At 33.9% G+C, this 22,840-nt stretch overlaps 2 protein-coding genes across 2 annotated transcripts; both read left to right on the top strand.

Moving 5' to 3' along the window:
- The first annotated feature begins 89 nt into the window (after nt 1-89).
- LOC131610928 (uncharacterized) lies at nt 90-1,545 on the top strand. Its single transcript, XM_058883016.1, has 4 exons — nt 90-526; nt 618-739; nt 1,031-1,094; nt 1,194-1,545. Exons 1-3 carry the CDS (start codon nt 217-219, stop codon nt 1,091-1,093), a joined length of 495 nt encoding a protein of 164 aa, XP_058738999.1. The 5' UTR covers nt 90-216; the 3' UTR covers nt 1,094; nt 1,194-1,545.
- Nucleotides 1,546-12,743: 11,198 nt separating this feature from the next.
- LOC131610926 (probable aspartyl protease At4g16563) lies at nt 12,744-14,491 on the top strand. The gene has a single exon (XM_058883014.1). It carries the CDS (start codon nt 12,857-12,859, stop codon nt 14,261-14,263), a length of 1,407 nt encoding a protein of 468 aa, XP_058738997.1. The 5' UTR covers nt 12,744-12,856; the 3' UTR covers nt 14,264-14,491.
- Nucleotides 14,492-22,840: the final 8,349 nt, after the last annotated feature.

Raw genomic sequence — 22,840 nt, 5'->3', positions numbered from 1 at the left:
GGGAAAAAACCAATTTCTCAAAAAAACTAATTATTTTTAATGAATTTATTTACAAGCTGAGTCAGACATTTGTACTTTTGTTTAGGGGAGTGCTTGAGGATGTTCATTATCCATATCCTATACTCAACACACACTCTTTGCCTGTGTTGGGTCCTCTCTGAAACTCTTTAGAAATACAAGCAACTTTCCTTTGAAAGGTAAAATTAGGCTCAGAGTATGTCCCTTTCCCAGAAGGCCCTGTCACTGTGTTGTAGCAGCTTTCACAGTTCACCGAAACTATCCTTATCCACTCCATGCTCCACCACCAGTTACCTTATGCAAAAGGCTTCATTAAGAACAATCCATATCCAAATACTCAACCCTCCATTTCTCATAAGTGGTAAACAGCGAAGGAAGGTGAAGCCTCTATCAGCATCTCTTTCGGTTCCACAGCCACTAGACCTCACAGAAGACAACGTGAAACAGGCTTTGGTCGATGCTCGAGCTGAGCTTGGTCAGATCTTTGACACTTCTGTTGGCATGACAGGTCTGTTGATGAATAATTTGATTGTGTGATAATTATAATAATTATTAATATGGTATTACATTACATTGAATATCTTGAACTTATGTTTCAGGTGTAGTTGAATTGGTGGAGTTAGATGGACCTTACGTGACTATTAGTCTCAAGGGTAGGTTTTGGCACAAGCGTTCAACTGTCCTAGCCAGACTCGCCAATTATCTTAAACAGAGAATTCCGGTAAGTCTCTTTGTGTTCTTTTGCTTTTGAAACTCTTGGTTTTTTTAGCACCAGGGGAATCTTTTACATAGAATCTAAAGGCTCGTGCATAGCAACGTTGTATCTATAAGATAATGAATGTAGTTATTAAGAGAAGTAGTTTTGTTTTACCATCTAAAAAGGAACATGGGCGCAATTTGTTGTCGGTTTCTATATAATCTTTATTATATTATATGCTACTATTTATATCTGATTTTTCAATCAAAACTTCACCATTACAAAACTTGTTCCCCTTTTATGTTTTGGTTTCAGGAGATTTTAGAGGTTGAAATAGAAAATGAGAAACAATTGGATGATAGTCCTGCCAATTTCTAAGGTAACTCTTTAGTTTTTGTTATAAATTTTTGTTTTTATTTCCAAAATATCAATTGGGGTTGTGCAAATGCTCATCTAACTTTGGTCCATGAACATGTAGAGGGACTATGATGGGTAAATCCTTCTTAACTTGAGAAGCTTGGATATGAGAATGCTCACTATTGACTTTGAGAGTTATGATGCATGGATTCTTATGTTGTTTTCCACTGATTCTTCGAGCTTCTTGGTACTATAAATGGTAGAGAACATTCTGAGTTTCTGTATTATTTTGCTTCATTGAAGCACACATGTTGATATGTAAATGCTCAGAATACTTAAGATCTTCATAGTGTTTGTTATCAGTGAAACATCACTTGAGAGATTTCTCATAGCAACTTTAATATGATATTATAAGCACATATTGTGCCTTTTATCTGTGAACATTTAAGTAATTAGATCATAGTATTGTTATATATGTTTCTATTTCTTCTAAAATTTGTAATGAAACTGTCGACGAAGCTAAGTTACTCTGATAGGATTTAGATTTTCTGTTTTCCTTCATACTGATAACAAGGTTTGTACTCCTCTTGGGAGTTTCATCCCTCAATTTTGTGCTTTCCTTCACAATCCACTGTTTCGGTTTGATCTAGTTTCAGGATAGAAGCATATTGTTGGAATCATACTATTAGCTGCTCTTACAATCAACATGATGCCTGCTGGTTCATTTTAGTCTCATGTTGTGATGCATTGGCAGTTCCTACTTTTATCATTTGTTACATTTTTTCTGCCTTATGACCCTCACCTCTGAGCCCTCTTGATACTGTATGCATATTCATTCTTCTGCTTACCCCTGAGTCCTCTTCACACCTCTTGTTCTTTATGCCAAATCATGATGAGATATAAGAAATTCTTCTTGTATAACTCTTTCACTGAATATTAATTTTAGATAATAGTTTATTGGACTTATGCTATTGGATATTTTATATTTCTAAGCTAGATGTCTTGTTATTTTATGTTTCATTATATATTTATCTTTCTAACTTTTATTTTCTTAACTTTTGGTATTTTAATGAAGTTTTAGTGTCCCTTTTGTTGTTTTGCTTCATCTTCTTCATAATATCATATTGTCAACACAATGGTAACACCATGTATCAGCAAAACCGTCTTTGAGGGTGTGCAAAGCAGACTACTGCACAAGGACTAAAATTTGTCACAATTAATTTATGACTAGATAAGACCTCATAAAATATTTATAACAATTAAACTGTGATTGAATAGGGTCTCTGTGTGTTTTTCCATGGTTAAATTACGCTTAATCTACAGAGGCCTCTAAGAAACTTGAGACTGCTCTGTGTAGCAATATCACATAGCTAATTGATATATGAGTGTGTTGTGGTGCTTTCCCTCCTAAAGAATCTGGTACGTTGATTTTATTGGTATGACTCTCTGTTGGTGTTCTTTGATGGCAGATATTGGGTCATATTAGTGAATTTATTGGGTTTGTTCTATTGTTTGTTCTTGTTTTTTTTAAGGTTAAATTGCAATGGCTAATGAGATGGATGATTTTTTTTATTGGAGTTATATGATGAACATATTAAAAAAAGAAGAATGTGAAGTTATGTTCATGGAAAATCTTTTAAGGCCACCTATAAAAACGCTGCAACAATGTATGTCAGAGATTTAGAAACATGATATGTTTAGGTTTAGAAACATGATATGTTCATAATTAAAAGATCTTTACTTTGCTCAATAATTTTGTTTCTCAGCTGATAAATATTCTACTTGCAAAACATAACACCACTAAATGATTGATATCATTTGAAATATTTACATGTTCAATATAATTTGGTAAAATTATATCAGTTGGAGATTGGTCTTAGATAACCTGAGTAATAAGATGATCACGCATGTAGAAGTATTGCCTATTATTCTTGCTTTGGAAGAAGCTCAAAGTAGAAGCTGGAAAACATATGGGTTGAATGTGACTCTAAGAGTAAGAGTATGTGGTAGTTGATTTTTGCAGATTTTCAAAGGAAAAGATTTTATAGGACTGCGTTTATATCTTCAAATGTGTTTGACATATTTAAAAAATTTAAAATAAAATATATTACAATAACATATAAAATCAGATATTTTTTAAACTTTTTAAAAATATCAAATAAATTATATGATATAAGCACAACCATTTGAAGTATTCTCCTTCAAAACTCTAAAAAAACAACTCCCCAACAGACCCTAAAAAGGGACTGTGCTAACTAGGGGTGGCAAAACGGGCCGCCCGCCCCGCCCGCCGCCCGCCCCGCCTTATGCCCGCTAAAAAACGAGCGGGGCGGGCATGCCCGCCAAGTAAAATGGGCATCAAAATCATCCCCGCCCCGCCAAGATGGCGGGTTGGCGGGCGGCGGGCTTACCCGCCTATTTTTATTTATATTTTTTTAATAGATTAATATGCTTTTTTTTACCTTTTAATTAAACTTTTCACTTATTTTTTAAAACAATTTTTTATAAAAGTAATTTTTTAACAAATTTACTCTAAAAAATATTACATATATTTATAAATAAATGTATAAAATAAACCATCAAGAATTGCAATTACTAGAATTAACTAAAAGAAGAGTGAGTTTTGGAGGAGAAGCGGGTTTTGGCGAGCGGCGGGCTTTGGCGGGGCGGGTATGGCGGGCGGCGGGTTTTGGCGGGGCGGGCTTTGGCGAGCGGCGAGCCTAAAATCCCAACCCAACCCGCCAATTTTTGGCGGGTGCGCGGGCGGCCCGGCGGGCCCCGACCCGTTTTGCCACCCCTAGTGCTAACTCTTCAAAATGTGAAACTTTTTCTTAGAAATGAATAATTAGACGGGTCAATTGTAGAAAAATTACATGAAACACATTCTCATATTTTTAGAGAAAAATTTGCTATGTAGATAAATTAGGGATTAAAGGGGTTTATTTAGTGAAACATGTTAGAACTTGGAATTCTAAGGTTGGTGAAAATATTGATCGCGGAAAGGGAGAGAGTGAGATAGAATGAGAAAGAGTAATTGAGGGCGAAAGTATGAACATTTTTTCATTCATAAGATACCAAAAGGGTATATATATACAATATATAAAATGAGATACATTTATCGAATAGAAAAAACTGAAAAGTTATAGATGTAATCGGTTGGCATAAAATTGCAACCTGTTGCATTTAGCTACTGTCCCAGAATTAGGGGAAAATAACAACTGTAACCTGTTGATATAATATGTCAACCGGTACATTGCGGTTCTGTTTGAAAACTAAACACTACGTAACAAGTCGTAACCTGTTGACATAGAACTACAACCTGTTGCACAGACTTGAATCGTATTATTTTCTTAACACACCACCTTAATTCAAGTCCTCTAAGTCTTTCACACCCATTAGCTTTTTCAATCTTTTGAACACTTCAACCGAGACTCCTTTGGTCAGCAAATCAACCACTTGGTCTTCACTTCTACAATACTCCAACCTCAATCTTCCTTCACTAACAAGCTCTCTCAAGAAGTGAAACCACACCTTAATATTTGCTTCTCTCATGTGCAATGAGATTCTTGGCAAGGTTTATAGCGTAACGTTATCAACCTTGAGTGTTACACCATCGCCCTCTTTACTGCCCAACTCTTTCAACATATTCTTCATTCACACGGCTTGACAAGTACACAACGAAGCTGCAATATACTCGACCTCACGAGAAGAAAGTGCCACTACCGGTTCCTTCTTCGAACACCATGAGATTGGTATTTCTCTGAATATATAGATGTTTTTAGCTGTGGATTTTCTATCATCTTTATCTCCGCACCAGTTGTAATCAGTATATTCGAGTAAATTGCATTTTCTTCTATTTTCAATTGCGGAAAATAGAATTCCGCAGCCAATAAAACCTTTGATGTATTGCAAAATCCTCTTGATTGCTTTCAAGTGAGACACATTCGATCTTCTCATGAATCTACTCACAATACTGAAACTAAACGTCAAATTTGGCCGCAGATTGCACAAGTAACACAAGGATCCAATCAGTCTCTAATATTGAGTTGGATTAACATCTTGCTCATCCTCATTCTTCGACAACTGCAACCTTAATTTATTCGGAGTAAATGGAGTATTACAATGCTCCATTTTAATTTTTCTTAAAAATGTCAAGTGCATAACTTCTTTGGTGCATGATTAGTCGCTTCTTGAATTTGTAAAACTCTATGCTAAGGAAGTATGTCATGACGCCAAGGTTGGTCATCTCAAACTCCGTCATAAGCCCACCGTTAAAATTAGAAATGCACTCTTCATCACTACCCGTAATCAACAAATCGTCTATATAGCTATAAAGAATTACCACCCTTCCATTTCTAGCCTTCCTTAATTACTCACTACGTTAGATACACACTTCTTAAAGGCAATCTCCTTTAAGAAATCATCTATCCTCTTGTTCCAAGCTCTTGGAATTTGTTTCTAACCGTACAACGCTTTCTTCAATCTATAAAACTTTGACTCTTGGTTTTTCACAACAAAACTAAAGCAATTCTACATAAACCTCTTCTTCCAACTTTCCGTTTAAAAATCCAAATTTGACATTGATTTGATAGATGTACCAATTGTTGTTATTTGCAATACCAATAACTAGCCTAATGGTTTCATTTATAGCCATCAATGCAAATACCTCTTCAAAGTCTATGTCTTCTCTTTGCAAAAATTTCTTTGCAACTAATCAAGCCCTGTGCTTGATTATTTTACCCTTAGGATTTGGCTTTACTTTGTACACCTATCTTACACCAATTGGCTTCTTTTCTTCTGGTGGATCAACAAGCTCCCAAGTCTTATTCTTATCAATTGATTTCAACTCCTCCTTCATAGACAAAATCCATTTTGGATCACTCAAAGCCTCCTCCACTTTAATGGATTCAAATTCAGCCTTAAGTACAAAATAGACGAAATCACCATCGTCATTGATTTTGTTATCTTAGAACAACTCACAATCTCGGAGTCTTGCAGGAAAAGCTCTTTGTCTTGTTGATCTCCTCATGTTATCTTCCATTCCGATTTCAACGAAGGATGGTTCTGTACCTTCCAGCACTGCAGGAATTTTTTTGATTGGTGCAACTGATTAACATATTATGGCAACCTGTTGCACTCTGTTGCATTTCTTTTATTTTGTTGAAAACGACATCCCTGCTGATCACTGTTTTTCTGTTTGCTACCTCATACAACTTGTAACCACCGATAGAGTGATATCCGACAAGTGTAACACCCCATTTATACCCGGCATATAGTATTAAAATCAGAGTCACAACACAAATAGGATGTCACATTTTTTTCTAACTTAAAACGCCAACATATAATCGCATGTAATACACATACATAACATATTAAAACTTGGATGCACAAATAACAATAACTGTATGTCCTCAAATAAACCAACTTTTAAATTACCACGCCGCGGATTCATAAACTTCAACTCAAAAGCGTAACATCTTTATCCAACATAAACGACTTTAAAGCAACAAAGTAATTAACAAAACTCAACTTAAAATTCAGCAACGGAAATAAAATCAATAAATAAAGAAAACACGCGTTCATCCCCCGAGTGTTACGTATCAGAGCGACCAACACCTGACTCGAACTAATGAAGGTAAGAAGCATGCACTCTGGATTACCTGCACATTTCCAACATAGGGGTAACATTCAAACATAAGGGGTGCGATATCGAACCTTATAATTGAGTGTATGATAAACAATAGACTAGAATTAGATAATATAAAATCACCACTTCAACAACTTTCAAACAATATCCTTCGTCACAATTCAACAACACAAACATCCTTATATTATAATAACAACAATTCAAATATGCGACACGAAATGCGACTTGTACAATGCATATGCATGTGGTACCAATGGAGCAAAATTCCCAACTTAGAATCCGCCAATTAATAGAAGCGTCAACAAGGCATAAGTCTTCAACTTAATATTTGCCAATCCAAACCAACTTACAGAGCATTAGCTCCCAACTTGATATGCTATGTACGCGATAATAATGAATGCGACAACAACAACACAACAACAAGGTAAAACCATAACATAACAACAACATCAACATTGACCGTAAGCCTACAACTTGAATTTGCCAATTAATAGAGGCAACACAACAAAATCCAATACCACTTGAAATTTTGCATTTTTCAGCAAGTAGGCAACACACCGAATCAACCAACTTATGCTACAAACGTTCCGTAAATATTCGGACAATTCGACTATACCAGCCAAATAATTATCAATTAAAAGTTCTATTATTTCTACTTCGTACTAACGTGTCATTATTTGTCTCTGTTAAATTAATTAAACATAATAACTATACTGCTATTTAAAATTAATCATGTAAAGCTGCTACTGTTAGTTTCACTGATCTTCTGTTATGGTTACTCTTCTGTTACTATTTGCTACTGTTGCTAAATATAATCATTAACCAATTTTTGTTTTCAATAATTGACCACCATGTTTATCATTACTAATCAGCATAGTTACTAATTATCATTATAGTGCACTTAGGATTTATACTACTACAAGTTACAGGATCACTAAATGGTGACCCCCACTACTACAAGGGGTGACCGCCCCCATACTTCTTTCTCCAGGGATCAGGCGCTCCCTTCTTGGTACACACATGGGAGTGACCGCCCCTCCCCATTGAGGCTTGCGTCTCCTTGATCTAGGGTGTGTGGAGGCAGGCGCCTCCCACACAATTTTTTTTTCTTTTTCTTTTGTTCCCATAACTTCTTTGAATCACCTTCTTCCTTCAATTACTACTTCTCAGACTAACTCCCAACAATAGAGCAACTAAGATATATTAAAATTTATGACAGTAAAACAATTTCCAAAAAACAACAATTTCACAACACAATGATAAACAGATAGGAACACAGAGGTTCGGTACAAATCTGAAACAACAATCAAACACAAACAGAAGCAATTTTACAAATCCAATCCCACATACTATTCATCATATACCATATTATAGAGTAAGAATCCCACCTTACCTTGGATTGAAGGATGCTCTAAGCCTCTCCGATCGAATTCTAGATTTTGCCCCCTTTGTTTCTCCTCTTCCCTGCACTCTCACGTTCCAATTTTTCTGATAAAAATCTAATCTCCTACTGCCACTTTTAATCCTACTTTATTCTAATTAACTAATATAATTTTCTATTTCTCTCATTGGGATTCATTTCTATACCCCCACTTTTACCACTTCTAAAGCCTATATAATTAATCTAGTATTATTCTAATACTAGTCCTACAACTTAATCGACCAATTAATTCAACTAACAACAACACAACTTAATCGACATTTCACAATTTCACGAAAATTAATAAAAAATAATTTAATTAAATAATTAACTAAATTACGGGCGTTACAACAAGGACCATCTGCTCTCCTTGTCATCTAGCTTCATGTCTATACGCAACTGAACCAAATACCTTCAAGTGACTCTGATTTGGCTTGAATCCAAACCATTATTCCTCTAGTGTGATCTTCTCAAGCTTCTTTGTTGGACACCTATTCAAAAAAATGGAGTTGTGGACACCGTTTCTCCCCATAACTCTTTCGGCAAATTCTTCCCTTTCACAATACTTCTCACCATGTTCACGATCAATTGATTCTTCCTTTCAATAACACCGTTTTGTTGCAGTGTGTAAGGCAGTACTACCTTGCGTATTATACCCTCTTGATTGTAAAATCTCTTAAAGTCATTTGAGACATATTCACCTCCACAATCTGTTTTTAGAACTTTGAGTTTGTGACCGCATTGCTTTTCAACCATGGACTTGAATTTCTTAAACACTTAAAGTACCTCATCCTAGGTATGTCCATAGTTTTCTACTATGATATTGCCACCAATAGAATCAACTTGCATCGGTCCACACACATCTGAATACACCGCCTCAAGGTGACACTTTATAATACAACCTGCATCCTTGCTGAATTTTCCTTTATGTTTCTTCGCTTGCATACATTCTTCATAAATTTCAACCGGTATGTTGATCAATGGAAACCCCGCCGTGCTTTAACTTTGATCACGAACGTGAAAAATACCATCGTCTTTACGAAGTCAACGCGATTGCAATGGAAAAAACTTCTTTATTTATAGAGAGCTACTAAAGCTCTGATACTCTAATTTTTTGTCCTTTTCAAAATAAGCTAATATTATTTAATTAAATTATTTTAATTAAATAAATATTATTTATATTTAATTAAACTATTTAAATTAAATAAAATTAAATAATAATTAAATAAAATCATATTTAATTTTATTAACTGTCAATTTTCAACTATTTAATAAAATTATATTTAATCAAACTAATATATCAAGTTAATTCAAATACTATTAACACATAAGTAAATTAAATCTTATTTAATTTAATAATTCATTCCACTATCAGTACTCTATGCGTGTGATCTTGTAGATTCTCCTAGCATTGACAATGATATTTAATCACTGATTAAATATTATAAATAGTGAGCGGTATCTAACAACACGTCATTGCTATCCAAGTGACGAGAATGTCATGTGATTTGACATAATCTTTCTTTATGAAAATGATCATGTGTATAATAACCCTTTTGCCCTTATATCTATATTAAACACAAGACATTTAATGTGTCACCCTAGTCCAATATTATATTCGTTGATCCTCGAGTATACTTGATAACAGCAAATAAGCCCAATATCTCATATTGACTTATTTGAGCATGACCATGCATTTTACAATCACACTCGATCAAGATGTCTATAGATATTCTCCATACATGTAGGAGGGGGAAAATCCTATATAAGTCAGTCATGTCCCTCAACATGATTTGTAGAGCACCCATTAACCATCTTTATGGTTATTTTGTTATAGACAATGTTTGATTGACAATAAATTACCCGACTCCTCATCTAGGATCCATAGTGGTTTCAGGTCGAAGGATGGTATACACCACTATCACTATGAGAATAACTTATGAAACTTACATAACAAACTATGTAGTATTCTCATGATGGGTTAATCCAGTATAAATATTACTCATAATATTTATACTTATGTGAATACTTGATATCTCATATCCATGACCCGTGTGATACAATCATTAGTCTACTCACCTAATAGTCTCTATGTATCACTATTGTCCTATGTGACAGTAAAACTTGACTACAAATACTTTAAGAATAACGTCCTTATGTTTAATGAGATTTCACGATTAAGTCACACTTAACGTATCATTAAACAGACCAATTATTCTAAGAACTTTATTATGTCACATACCTTTTGAATAACGTCCTTATGTCGTGATAAAAAATCATATACAGTCAAGATTGATCGGATATTAGGGTTTACTCCAACACAAACTCCTCTCTTAATTTTGTTAACGTGTTTCCACCAATCCGAACCATGGCTTCCATCCTACTTTTTTCTACCTTTTGATTCACCTCATTTACTAGCTAAAGCCTTTATCCACAAGCTGTTTTTTTCATATGAATTCTCGATTTCTATTTTCCTAGTAATTCTAATTTAAATGCCTTTAAATTCTTTATCCCCAATCTCCTGTCCTCCTATTCTCTACAAATCCTATCCCATTTCACCAAATTATTTTTCTTGTTTCCCCTCCCCCACCTCATAATATTTTTTAAAAGTGAGATTCAAGTTTAGAGATTATACTTGACATAGCCTCTAAAAAAGAGAAGAAGTAAATCAGTAAGACATACAAGACTCACTTCAAGATGATAATTCTGCCAACAATAAAGAGATGTCTATCACTTCAACACTTTATTCCTAACAACATTTACGAAAGGTTTCCATGACCTTCTCTCAATGATGATCACCACCAATAGACAACCCCAATTATTTGAATAGTAAGGCACCGACCTTACAATTTAAGACTCTTGTTGCCTTTGCTAACCAATTTTTTGAATATTAATTCCGACTAAAAGACTTTTATGAAAATTTACCTTCAACCCATATACAATTTTAAATAATTAAACTTATGCATTTTAAGTGTAGAGAAATTAAATGTGAATTCAAATAAAGACCCTCAAAATTAACATCATTGCAACTATTGTTAATTGAGATCTAACTATGAAATAAATCAAACTCTTTTTAAAAGTAAGTGGTATTGTACAAAGATTTTTTTTATAATTTATTCCTTTATAAAATTAAAATAAATGGTCTTCCGTAAAAATAATTCTCTCTAAAATAAGACAATAACTTAATTTATCAGAAGAAGATAAAAGACAATAAACACAATAAATTGTTTATTCAATTCGTTCAAACGATCCATTTTGGAGGAGAGACCAAGTCTCTGATTCACTATACTATCAAAAGGTGTTACAATAGATTACAAATTAATTATTAGAAAATAGTCACACAAGTTCATAGGAATAAATCATTTTTTGTACTCAAGTGTTTCTCAATCTCTTCAACTCCTTCTATATATGAATCACACAAAAACAAAGTGTTTCCAAGAACACACTCTTAAAAAATATCATTTGTCTATCTAAGATTACTTTTAGGATTCTAAATCCAATCCATTTTCTTTGTTTTCAACTCTAAAGTTTAGAGAACTGTATAAATAAGAATAATAGAGATACATATGTAAAACTGTTGGAATCCAATACATAACTCATAAGCGGACGAATTTACAAACTGAAACAATGAAACCTAATACACACAAACCAAAAAAACCAAACCAAAGCCCCGTCGAACTTGGACCTAGTGTTGCGTCGGCTTTGCCGCCAACCTCCCAGCGCATCGGCTCCATTGTCAATCTCACTCTAAATCGCCCTACCAATTACTGCCACCCTTACTCTACATTGTCGCACCAGCTCCACTGCCATAGTTCCTCGCAAGTATATCGTATTCAACGACTTTGCATTCTCTAAGATATTTTTTTCTAAAGTTAAGATTTTAAGACAATATTTCAATCAATCATAATTTTTTTTCTTTATTTCTCCTCATCACCGATCATAATTTTTTTTCATACTATTTTCTCTCATTATTTCTATTTCATTATGAGTGTTTTGTAGTTATATACTATAATAAAAAAAAAAATGTTCTGTTGACACCATTCTAAGGGATTGAAATAACATCACTTCTTATAGTAACACCAAGAGAGGAGAGATGTATATTTTCACATTGACAGCGTGTTAGCACTTAATAATCAAGTCCATTAGCAACAACAACGTGAAACCTCAAACTCTCCCGTTACTATTGGAGTGTCAAATGTAGAAAAATAGAGAAAGTAACCCAAATCCAAATACTCAACAAAAAAAATAAATCAATATTTGGTAGTCAAAACTCAAAAATTGTATAGTTATTTTTCTTTTGTCAATTCAGATCTAAAACTATTTTTTTATATTTATTAAAATGAATTAATTTTTTAAAATTTAATTAATTATCCAAAAACACATAGATTATACTATTGATTACCGTATAAGTTTCATATTTTCCCAAAAGTGCTTACATAATTGGATTCAATTCTCTTCCATAACTTAATGATGAGATCATTGACTTAAACTTAATCCATTAATCTAATTCAAGAAATTAGTTTTTCCTCTAACATATTTTTTAATCTAAAATAACTCCTTTATTTGCCCGTTGTGGTTGCTTGGCTTCTTGCTAATGCTATCCAAAACTAACAAAGCATTTATAAACAAGCCACCGAAACAGAAAAATCCCACAAATTCATTCATTCCATCTTTCACTTCTCCACAAAACACAAACAAAATCACAACACCATTTCCAATGTCTCACCCTTACATTCTCTTTTCCCTCTCTCTTCTCTCTCTCCTCACATTCTCTTCCTCAAACACCATTTCTCTCCCACTCTCCCCACTATTCACCAAATCCCAATCCTCAGATCTAATCAACTCCCTCAAAACCGCCGCTTCATCTTCCCTAACAAGAGCCCACCACCTCAAAACCCAAAACCCAAATCACAAAAAAACATCCTCCTCCCCAACCAACACACAAATCTACCCCAAAAGCTACGGCGGTTACTCAATAAACCTCAACTTCGGAACACCGCCGCAAACATTATCCTTCATCCTAGACACAGGTAGCAGCCTCGTATGGTTCCCATGTTCCTCCCACTACCTCTGTTCCAACTGCAACTTCCCAAACATCAACCCAACAAAAATCCCATCCTTCATTCCAAGAAACTCATCCACCGCAAAAATCCTCGGTTGCACAAACTCCAAATGCGGTTACATTTTCGGACCAGACACCCAATCTCGTTGCCGAGGTTGCAACCCACAGTCTCAAAACTGTAGCAACATCACCTGTCCAGCTTACATTATCCAATACGGTTTAGGCTCAACCGCTGGTTTCTTACTATTAGATAATCTAGATTTCACCGGAAAAAAAACAGTAGAAAATTTTCTCGTAGGTTGTTCCATTTTATCCACTCGACAACCCTCCGGTATCGCCGGATTCGGTCGAGGACAAGACTCTCTTCCGTCGCAAATGGGACTTAAGAGATTCTCTTACTGCTTACTTTCTCATCAATTCGACGACTCCCCGGAGAATAGTAACCTTGTTTTGCAGGTTTCTTCCACCGGAGATAGAAAAACCAGTAACTTAAGCTACACTCCGTTTCGGAAAAACCCATCAACGAACAACACGGCGTTTCTTGAATACTATTACGTGAATCTTAAAACTGTTGTTATTGGTGGGAAACATGTTAAGATTCCGTTAACAGTTTCGGAACCGGGGATAGATGGTAACGGTGGAACCATCGTTGATTCTGGATCAACTTTTACTTATATGGAAAAGGAAGTTTTCGATTTGGTTTCGAAGGAGTTTGAGAAGCAGCTTTCGAATTATAGTAGAGCGAAAGAGGTTGAAGCTGAATCGGGGTTGAGTTTATGTTTTAACTTCACCGACGTGAAAACGGTGAAATTCCCGGAGTTTGTGTTTCAGTTTAAAGGGGGTGCGAAAATGAAGTTACCGATTGAGAATTATTTTTCTTTGGCGGGTGAAGGTGACGTGGCGTGTTTGACTGTTATGAGTGATGGTGTTGCTGCGCCGGAGAGAAACGGTGGTCCGGCGATTATTTTGGGGAATTATCAGCAGCAGAATTTTAATGTTGAGTTTGATTTGGAAAATGATAGGTTTGGATTTGGACCTCAGAGTTGTCAAAAAAGTGCTTAATTTTTAATCATTGATTGATTAATGACAGGTTGGAATTGAAAATGATAGTGTTGCAATTTGCATGTGCTGGCTATTTTAACGGCGTTGAAAATGAAATGACGGTGGTTATCGGTGTGCATGGTTGTTACTATGCGGCGTGGCGGCGAGTTTATTATTTATGATTTATTTTATTGTTTATTATTGTGTCAATGGAGTAAGAATAAGATTATTCTTTGGCTTTTCTTTTTATTTACTTTTGCATAAAGTTACTACTAAAGTAATTTTATTTTGCATAAGTATATAAATGCACGCTTAGTCATCAGCTTTTCAAATCAAATATATAAAGCAGGAACATGTTACATTCTTTTTGATGTTTAAAGTCGAGGGTACAATGATTAATGAATTATTAAGTGTGTCTTTGTTTAATAGTTGATAAAAAAAAATTATAAAAAATCCATAAAATAAAATATGCTCCTTCCTCCGTCTTACAATAAGTGTCTTTTTTTAATTTTTATTTGTCTCAAATTATTTGTCCATTTAGAATATCAATATAATATTTATTTTTTTTTTTCCACTAGCTAACCCTTATTTATTGTATTTTAATTAATTTAAATACTCCACTATCTATTATTAATAAGGTTATTTTAGTAAATGAGACTCATTTTATTATTGAAATTAATATAATTAATCATCTTTTTTAAAAGTGTGAAAATCTCAAAGAAAACACCTATTGTGAGACGGAGGGAGTACTAAAAAACATTATGATTTTTTCTTTTTAAAGAAATGAAAGTTTTTTTATATAAAAAGATAATTAAATTTAAATAAATAATTTTAACAAACAATTCTCAATATTATCAACCAAACTTTTTTAAATAAAATTTTCATGAATTGTTAATAAAAAAAAATTCTTAAACTAAACTTCTCACTATCTAAAACAATTGCTTTTTAAAATTAGATGTGAACCAGAAAATATGAATATTTGAGAATTTTGTTAAAGAAATGTGGTTTAGCGTAACTCATTTCTACAAAACCAATTTGTAATGTAAAGAATGTTCCCTCTTATAAATATATGTTTAGACCATATATTCTTTTATATGAGACTCTTAATACATTCCTTTCATGCCAAAGATTAGACATTTGAAGTGTGGAAATAAATGGTGGATGTTATAAAAGCAGAAACTTGATAGCATATGGTCATCTAGATCATATATACATGAGGCTCTTAATACAATGATAACAAATGTGATTTATTTTAATTCATCTTACAAGACGATTTTGTAGAGTTGAATTAGACTGAACCATATTTTTAACAACTTTTAATGTGAATAATTATGATGGAAAGAAGATGAAATTTTAAATATAAATAAAATATTTTTAGAAATAATGAAAATAATTTTTTAGATACTTCCATTGTTATTAAAGAATACATATAAATATTTTAAAATATTGGGTTGAAGTGTGAGTACATATTGTTTATAAATAAGTGAAATAATTTATAAGAAAAGTGACTCATAAATAAACTTTAAGGTTTTTGTGGAGATGTGATGTTTCCTTCTCTTATGGTCTTGAAATTGAACCGCTGTTGCTCTTGAATTTCTCAAGCTTCCCCAATAAGTCATCTCACAACTTGGAAAAGCTTTGAGGATGAGCCAAGTCGGATCATGTTATAAGAGACGAGATCTCACACTTTATCTCTCCCACACGCATATGAATGAATGAAATGTTGTATTTATAAGAGAAGTGACTCATATACCTAATTTTTAAAAGTTTTGGATAAATGTGATTATGTGTGATGTTTTCCTTTCTTATGGTCTTAGAGAATTAGAAACACTGTTACTCTCTCCCTAACATAAAATGGGGTCAAGATAGTTCAAATTTTCTCCCCCTTTCTCACTCTTCAATGTTTAGATAATTTTGTAACTTTTATCATTATAAAACGATGTGAACTCGGGACGATGCTTATATGAAATCCCATCTATGAGAAGACGATGCTAGAGACACGTGAACTCAGGACGATGCTTATGCATCAAATGAAGTGATGCCAACGACTGAACACAATAGTCTATCTTTTTCTCTTAGAACGGAAGCATGATGAGCCACTCTACCATGTCTCAAATTTTTTAGTTGTGAGGCATTTTATCTTTAATTAAACATGAAAAATCATATCATAATCAAAGAACTCAAACTTGTGTGACAAAACAGAAAAAATCAAACAAATTATATTTATCAGGAAAATTCGTAAGTTAATTTCTGTACTAGAAGAAACGAAAATAACACATAATTGATTGCACTTTGGGTACATTCGGAGTTTAAGTTCTAAATTTTAAAGACATTATTGATTATTATTTTTTACTGTGGTGGATGAACACCACTAAAAATGCTAAGAGTAATCCACTAAAAGTATTTGTTGGGTGGACTTGCCCATACTAAACATTGGATAAAGCTAACATGTGCCCCAAGGGCACTTGTTAAGAAATCTAAATATAGTAAATTAGTATTGGAAAATGTAATAAACACATTAATTATGAACTTTTTATGAAAATAATGCACAATTTTTTAGAAAAAATTTCTACATTTAGCTCTTAACATGTGCCCTAAGGGCACATGTTAGAATGACCCCTAAACATTTTTATAAATGTTAGTTACATTATGAAAGAATGAGTAATTGTTTTCATAAATTAAATAGCGATTTGCAATCACCTTATTTTCTGTTGACGAGATTTGTCCCGTTTGCCGCAAGGAATGCTTGAATATTTTTGGAGAACACGCCTTTCATTGTAAGGAGCTTTTAGGATTCAAATACCGACATGACTTTGTTAGGGATCTCTTATTTGATATATTTAGGTGTGCCGAGATATTTGTGAAGAAACAGATACTTGTGAATTTTTTGATTGACCCCCAGGAGAAGAGATCGACACTTAGGCTAACAGATGTTCTAGTATATGAATGGGTAGGAGAAAAACATGCATGTGTAGACTTGACTGAGTTTCTCCATTGATGGGACTGAGAACCGGAAGTTTTGCTGTGGGATAGACAATTCTCAAAGCCGCTTCAAGTAAAGTAGCCAAGCATGACAAAGCACGTTCCGACAATCAACATGCTTATCATTTGTCTTTTGTCACTTTTGATTTTCTATCACCAGAAGCAGCTAATCTCTTAGAGAGAGTACAAAAGTTTAAAAAGATTAATTTTGTCATCTAAAAAAGAGTGATTGTCGTAGCTTGTTGTCCCTTTGCATGCCTTTTATGTATAATTTAAACTATATTAAATATGAATTTCCATTTGCAAACTTGTTAAAAAAATGAACAAGAAGATGTTGTAGGTTAAAAAAAAATAGTATAAGTTTTTAAAAATATCCATCGAATCTTAACTTTCTAAATATTAACAAATCTTCAAATAAAAGTAAAGTAGTAACGCAACAAAAGATATCACCACCATAAAAAAATATGGAAAGAAAATAAACAGCCTAAATGTGTTATGATCCCAGTCAGAAAAAAGAATGATATATTATTTATGATCAGTTTCTGATATAGAGTGATTCCCTAAAAAAGACCTGCTGCACATGACATGAACATATTCTTTAGTTTATTATTGCGTTCTTCTTTTCTGAATATCAAAGCTAAAAGAACATGTTCTTTCAAAAAATCGGAAAGTTCTCTTTCACGTGTGAGGAAGGTAAAGTAAAGCGGTGAACTCCTTATTATTCGTTGTATGTATCTTCTGTATAGCGTTATTTGCGAATCATGTTTTTAGCCTCTAATTGAACTTGTCACATGATATATGAAACTCATGTTTCAGCCAGAATTAATATTTTGGTTTCACATCTTAGTTGTTGTTGTCCTCTTCTAGTTGCTAAACGTTACATGTAGTAATGTATGGCAGAGAAGTGTTGTTTTGTTATATATGGTACCGACATAGTGGAGGTGAAATAATTCCAAATTACTACTTTGTTGGTATTTGTCACATGCATGTTGACTTATCTCGTCTTGTGATTAATATTATACATAAGAAGTCACAAGTTGTTCAAAATACTACTTTTTAACTGCTTCAAAAGATTGAAAATAATGCTGTCAAATGTGTTGTTATTGTAGCAGGAAAGACAGGCGTATATGTTTGGAATTTGGATTGTAGTTAGGTTTAACTTGAATTTTATGGGAAGTAATAATTATATGAAGATTTAACATTAAAAAAACTTATCAAAACATGTCACAAATAGTTGAAAAAGTGTTGAACAATTTAATGGAATATAGATAAATCCATAAAATATCTTTGATAGTATCAAAAGTTATACACATATTTATTTTTGATCCAGCCGGACTTTGCTCATAATGCGTTGCAGAGCTTTGAACTGCATCCTGGAAGTCGCGTGCATAATCTCTAGCATGCACAAAATATTCCAGCAACAATTCGAGTGAGAGAACATATCGTGTACTTAACCAAATTTCAGCACAGACAAGTTATAAACAAGCGAAAAAATGTCCTTCAATTTTGTATTCTTGATCCACCGATGTTTCCAAAACAAAATAAAATTTCCTGCCCCAATGTGGCACGCAGTACCATTACGAAAACAATTAGCTCCTGTTGCCTCAACACTCCCTAAATTAATGAGATTCCTTCGCTAAAGAGAGTTGAATTCGTTAGATCGAGAAATTACTCCCCCCATTTTTGTTCTGATCCACAACATCATATCTATGAAGTAAAATACCTCTCCAAACAACATATTTTTCGGAAAATTCTTTGGCCACCTCCCAACCTTCTAGCTCACCTCTGGTGAAAAACCCATAATACCCCTGACTTCGGAAATGAACTTCCGAAATGCAAGGAAAAGGTGTTTTCGGAGATGCATCTCCGAAAGCGTCTTTTTTTTTTTTAAAATTTGACTTATTTCGGAAATACACTTCCGAAAACACCATTTCGGAAGTTCATTTCCGAAATATTCTGCGTTTTTCAGATTAAGCAAAACAGCCCCCTCCCCCAAATCATTTACCCTAAACTTCTTCCAAACTCACCCCAAGAGATTTTTGTGCAAACCAGTTCCAAGCTACCTCAAAGCCTCCATCTACTTGCTCTATTACATTCAAAAGTCCTCCAATCCATTCAATTGGTAAGCATTTTGATTTTTAGATCTATGATTAAAATGTATATTAGGGTGTTTACAAATAGCAAAAATTGTATTAGGTTAGGTTTATACTGATATTTAGGATGTTTAGAATGTGTAGAAATAAGTTTGATGTTTGGTTTAGGGGTCTGCCATTGGAGGCTGCAGAGAAGTTCTGCGAAGGGGTGTTTCGGAAGTTCATTTCCGAAAACACCTCCATCCCAGTTTTCGGAAATGAACTTCCGAAATGTATCAGAAGTTCAAATTTTTTTGTTTTTTATTTTGTCTCGCATATTAATCGATTTCAATTGTTTACAGGAACATGTCAGGCAACCAACCAGCACGAATCAAACAGGGAAATTCAAGTTTGTGCTAATCATATTCAGTTGCGAGTGGCTGATAAGGATCTACACCACTTTTATCTTCCCAATTGACCGTAACTGAAAATGATTAGCACGAACTTGAATTTTCCTTCCCAATTCGTAACTTCGGCAGTAAGGCTCTCGATGAAGATCAGAGCCGAACTCAAAGAGAACAGAAATAAAATGTGTGAGTATAGAAAAAGAGTAAAGATGGAGAATGATTCGGATGTGATTGAAAAAAAATGGCAACCAACCAGCACGAATCAGACAGGGAAATTCAAGTTTGTGCTAATCATATTCAGTTGCGAGTGGCTGATAAGGATCTACACCACTTTTATCTTCCCAATTGACCGTAACTGAAAATGATTAGCACGAACTTGAATTTTCCTTCCCAATTCGTAACTTCGACAGTAAGGCTCTCGATGAAGATCAGGGCCGAACTCAAAGAGAACAGAAATAAAATGTGTGAGTATAGAAAAAGAGTAAAGATGGAAAATGATTCGGATGTGATTGAAAAAAAATGGCAACCAAATTATATGTCGCATATTTTATTTGGCGTTTGCGTTTAATTAAAATGCGAGACTGTTTAAGAAAAAACATAAAAAAAAAAAACAGCATAATTCGGAAATGAGCTTCCGAATTCACCCCCCATGAGGTGTTTTCGGATGTTCATCTCCGAACGCACCCCCCATGAGGTGTTTTCGGAGATGAACTTCCGAATTAAGGAAATTTTTTTAAAAAAAAAGAGCTTCGGAAGTTCATTTCCGAAGCAGGGGTAGTTTGGGTTTTTCGCTGGGGGTGACCCCCCATAGGGAGGTAGGTAAAGAAAAAATCTATTTTTTTTTGTCAAAATTTGTCATCTCCATTTACTGAAAAAAGAAAAATTGAAAGCTTAGATATCATTTATACCAAGACCTCCCTCCTTTTTTGGTTTGAACATATTTTTCCAATTGGATAAACAAATTCCTCTTAATTTTGTACTTCCTTTACATAAAAACCTTCTTTGAATGTTAGAACCTGTTTTGGAGCTTTGAAAAAAGACAAAAAATAGATAGGTAAATTTACCAACACTGAACTGATAAGAGAGATCCTTCATCCATATGACAAGCATATTCTTTTCCAAGATGAAAGTTTTCGCTTGAGAGAATCCAAAATAGGCCTCCACGTTGCAATACGCCTATGGTTGGATCCAACTGAGATGCCTAGGAATTTAAATGTGTTGGGTGAGAATATGGACATAGAGAGGTCTAGAAGGGGGTTGAATAAGTATATATCCTAAAAGACAAATTCAAAAACATTTTAGGTCCTATAAACGAAATCATAGCTTTTCAGAAGCGTGGAAGCAAAACACAACACTAAGAGAGCTTGGAAGCATCTCAATAAATTAAACCAAGTGAAATATTACATGATATCGCTAAGGACTTGATTGCTTCTAATGCAATTCAATCACAAGACAACCAAAGCCGCTTTATGGAGACATTTGATTAGAGTCGGGGTTATCACATGATTTGAGTCACATGAGGTTGTGATTCGAATCACGTTCATTTGGTGATTCAAATCAATTCATCTAGAGGTAAATCTTAATTTTCACAAGGTTCCTTATTTGAATCACATTTAACACTTAATTCGAATTAAGTTAGTCAACATATTGATCTAAGAGCTCTAATTTGCGATTCAAGCCACACCTGATGAAACAAAAAAAGAAGAGCAATTTGCTAGGCTAAAAAGGAACACTATAATGGATCAAACACTCTAATTTTATTGAGTAATGAATGGTCTTAATGGTACATCACTAAAATATCTTAAGCGATTACTAATACATCTCAAATGCGAATAAGTACAAACATGCGAATATTGAATGATACGCAACTTAAAAATACACGAAAAACTATAACATATACACTAAAATTGGCAAAAACATCAAAACAAGTAAACGATACCATACGATAACATGAATGCAATTTTAAAAAGGAAAAAATGCAAAATTGAAAAGATAATGTTAATTGCATGAAATGCTCATTGATATTGATACCGTACAACTTGCTCTTGAAGAAATTGATGCTTAAACCCGACACCAATGTGAAACCTCTAAGTATACATTTGATGCCCCCCAAGTTACACAAAGACCCCAATCTGATAAAAAATAGTATCATTTGCAAATGGAAGAATGTTATACTCCACCAAGTTTTAAATTTTGAAGCCATCAAAGAGACTACTCTCTACTGCAACTCCCATCATATTGACCAATCCTTCAGCTACTATTGAGAAGAGAAAAGGGGAAAGTGGATCCCCTTGTCTCAATACTTATCCCACCTTGAAATCCTTGGTCGGGGTCGCATTTACTAGCATAGAGAAATTACTTGAGCTAACACAACCAGTCATCCATTTTATCCAAAGCTCACCAAAATCTAACTTTCTCATCATAAAATAAAGAAAGTTCCAGTTTATATTGTCGTACGCCTTCTCAAAATAAATCTTGAACAAGAGGCATTCCTTCCTCTTCCTTATTGCCAAGTCTATGATCTCGTTCGCCACCAAAACTCCGTCCAAAATTTGTCTGTCAAGAAAAAAAACTGTTTGGAAAGAAGAAATGACCTTTCCCAAACCTTTTTTAATCTAGCAACTAAGACTTTCACAAGAATCTTACTCACTAAGAAAATTGGTCTATAATCACCTAAGTCTTAAGGATTATCTAACATAGGGACTAAGGCGAAAAAAGAAGCCGAGATAGCCTTAGGAAGTTTAGATTTCCTATGGAATTCAACCAAAAACTTGAGAACGTCCTTTTTTAACACACTCTATAGTTTTTTTATGAAGTTAAAGTTGAAACCGTCCGTACTTATACATTTTCCCCCATCATATTCCCGCACCGTATCATTTAAATTCTCCATAGTGAAGTCTTATTCCAATAATTCCCTCTCTGCTTCTAATAACTCTTAGAAAGAGACACCTTCTAGAGTTGGTATACTCCAAGAAACCTCTACAAATTTGATTTCGCAAAAAATTACTCACCTCCTCTTTGACCCCTTCAACGCTTTCAATTATGCCCTTTGGCTGATTAATACCTAAGACCATGTTTCTTTTCAGTCTAGATTTAATCATAGTATGGAAGAATCTTGTATTAAGGTCGCATTCTTT

Source organism: Vicia villosa, linkage group LG6, assembly GCF_029867415.1.
Source record: "Vicia villosa cultivar HV-30 ecotype Madison, WI linkage group LG6, Vvil1.0, whole genome shotgun sequence".
Lineage (NCBI taxonomy): Eukaryota > Viridiplantae > Streptophyta > Magnoliopsida > Fabales > Fabaceae > Vicia > Vicia villosa.
The sequence above is the reverse complement of the archived record's forward strand: the minus strand, read 5'-3'. Positions and strand labels throughout refer to the sequence as shown.

Coding starts and splice junctions, on each gene's coding strand:
- LOC131610926 (XM_058883014.1), top strand. CDS start 12,857: ATGTCTCACCCTTACATTCTCTTTTCCCTCTCTCTTCTCTCTCTCCTC.
- LOC131610928 (XM_058883016.1), top strand. CDS start 217: ATGTCCCTTTCCCAGAAGGCCCTGTCACTGTGTTGTAGCAGCTTTCAC. Junction 527..617: donor CACTTCTGTTGGCATGACAG/GTCTGTTGATGA, acceptor CTTATGTTTCAG/GTGTAGTTGAATTGGTGGAG. Junction 740..1,030: donor ATCTTAAACAGAGAATTCCG/GTAAGTCTCTTT, acceptor TTTTGGTTTCAG/GAGATTTTAGAGGTTGAAAT.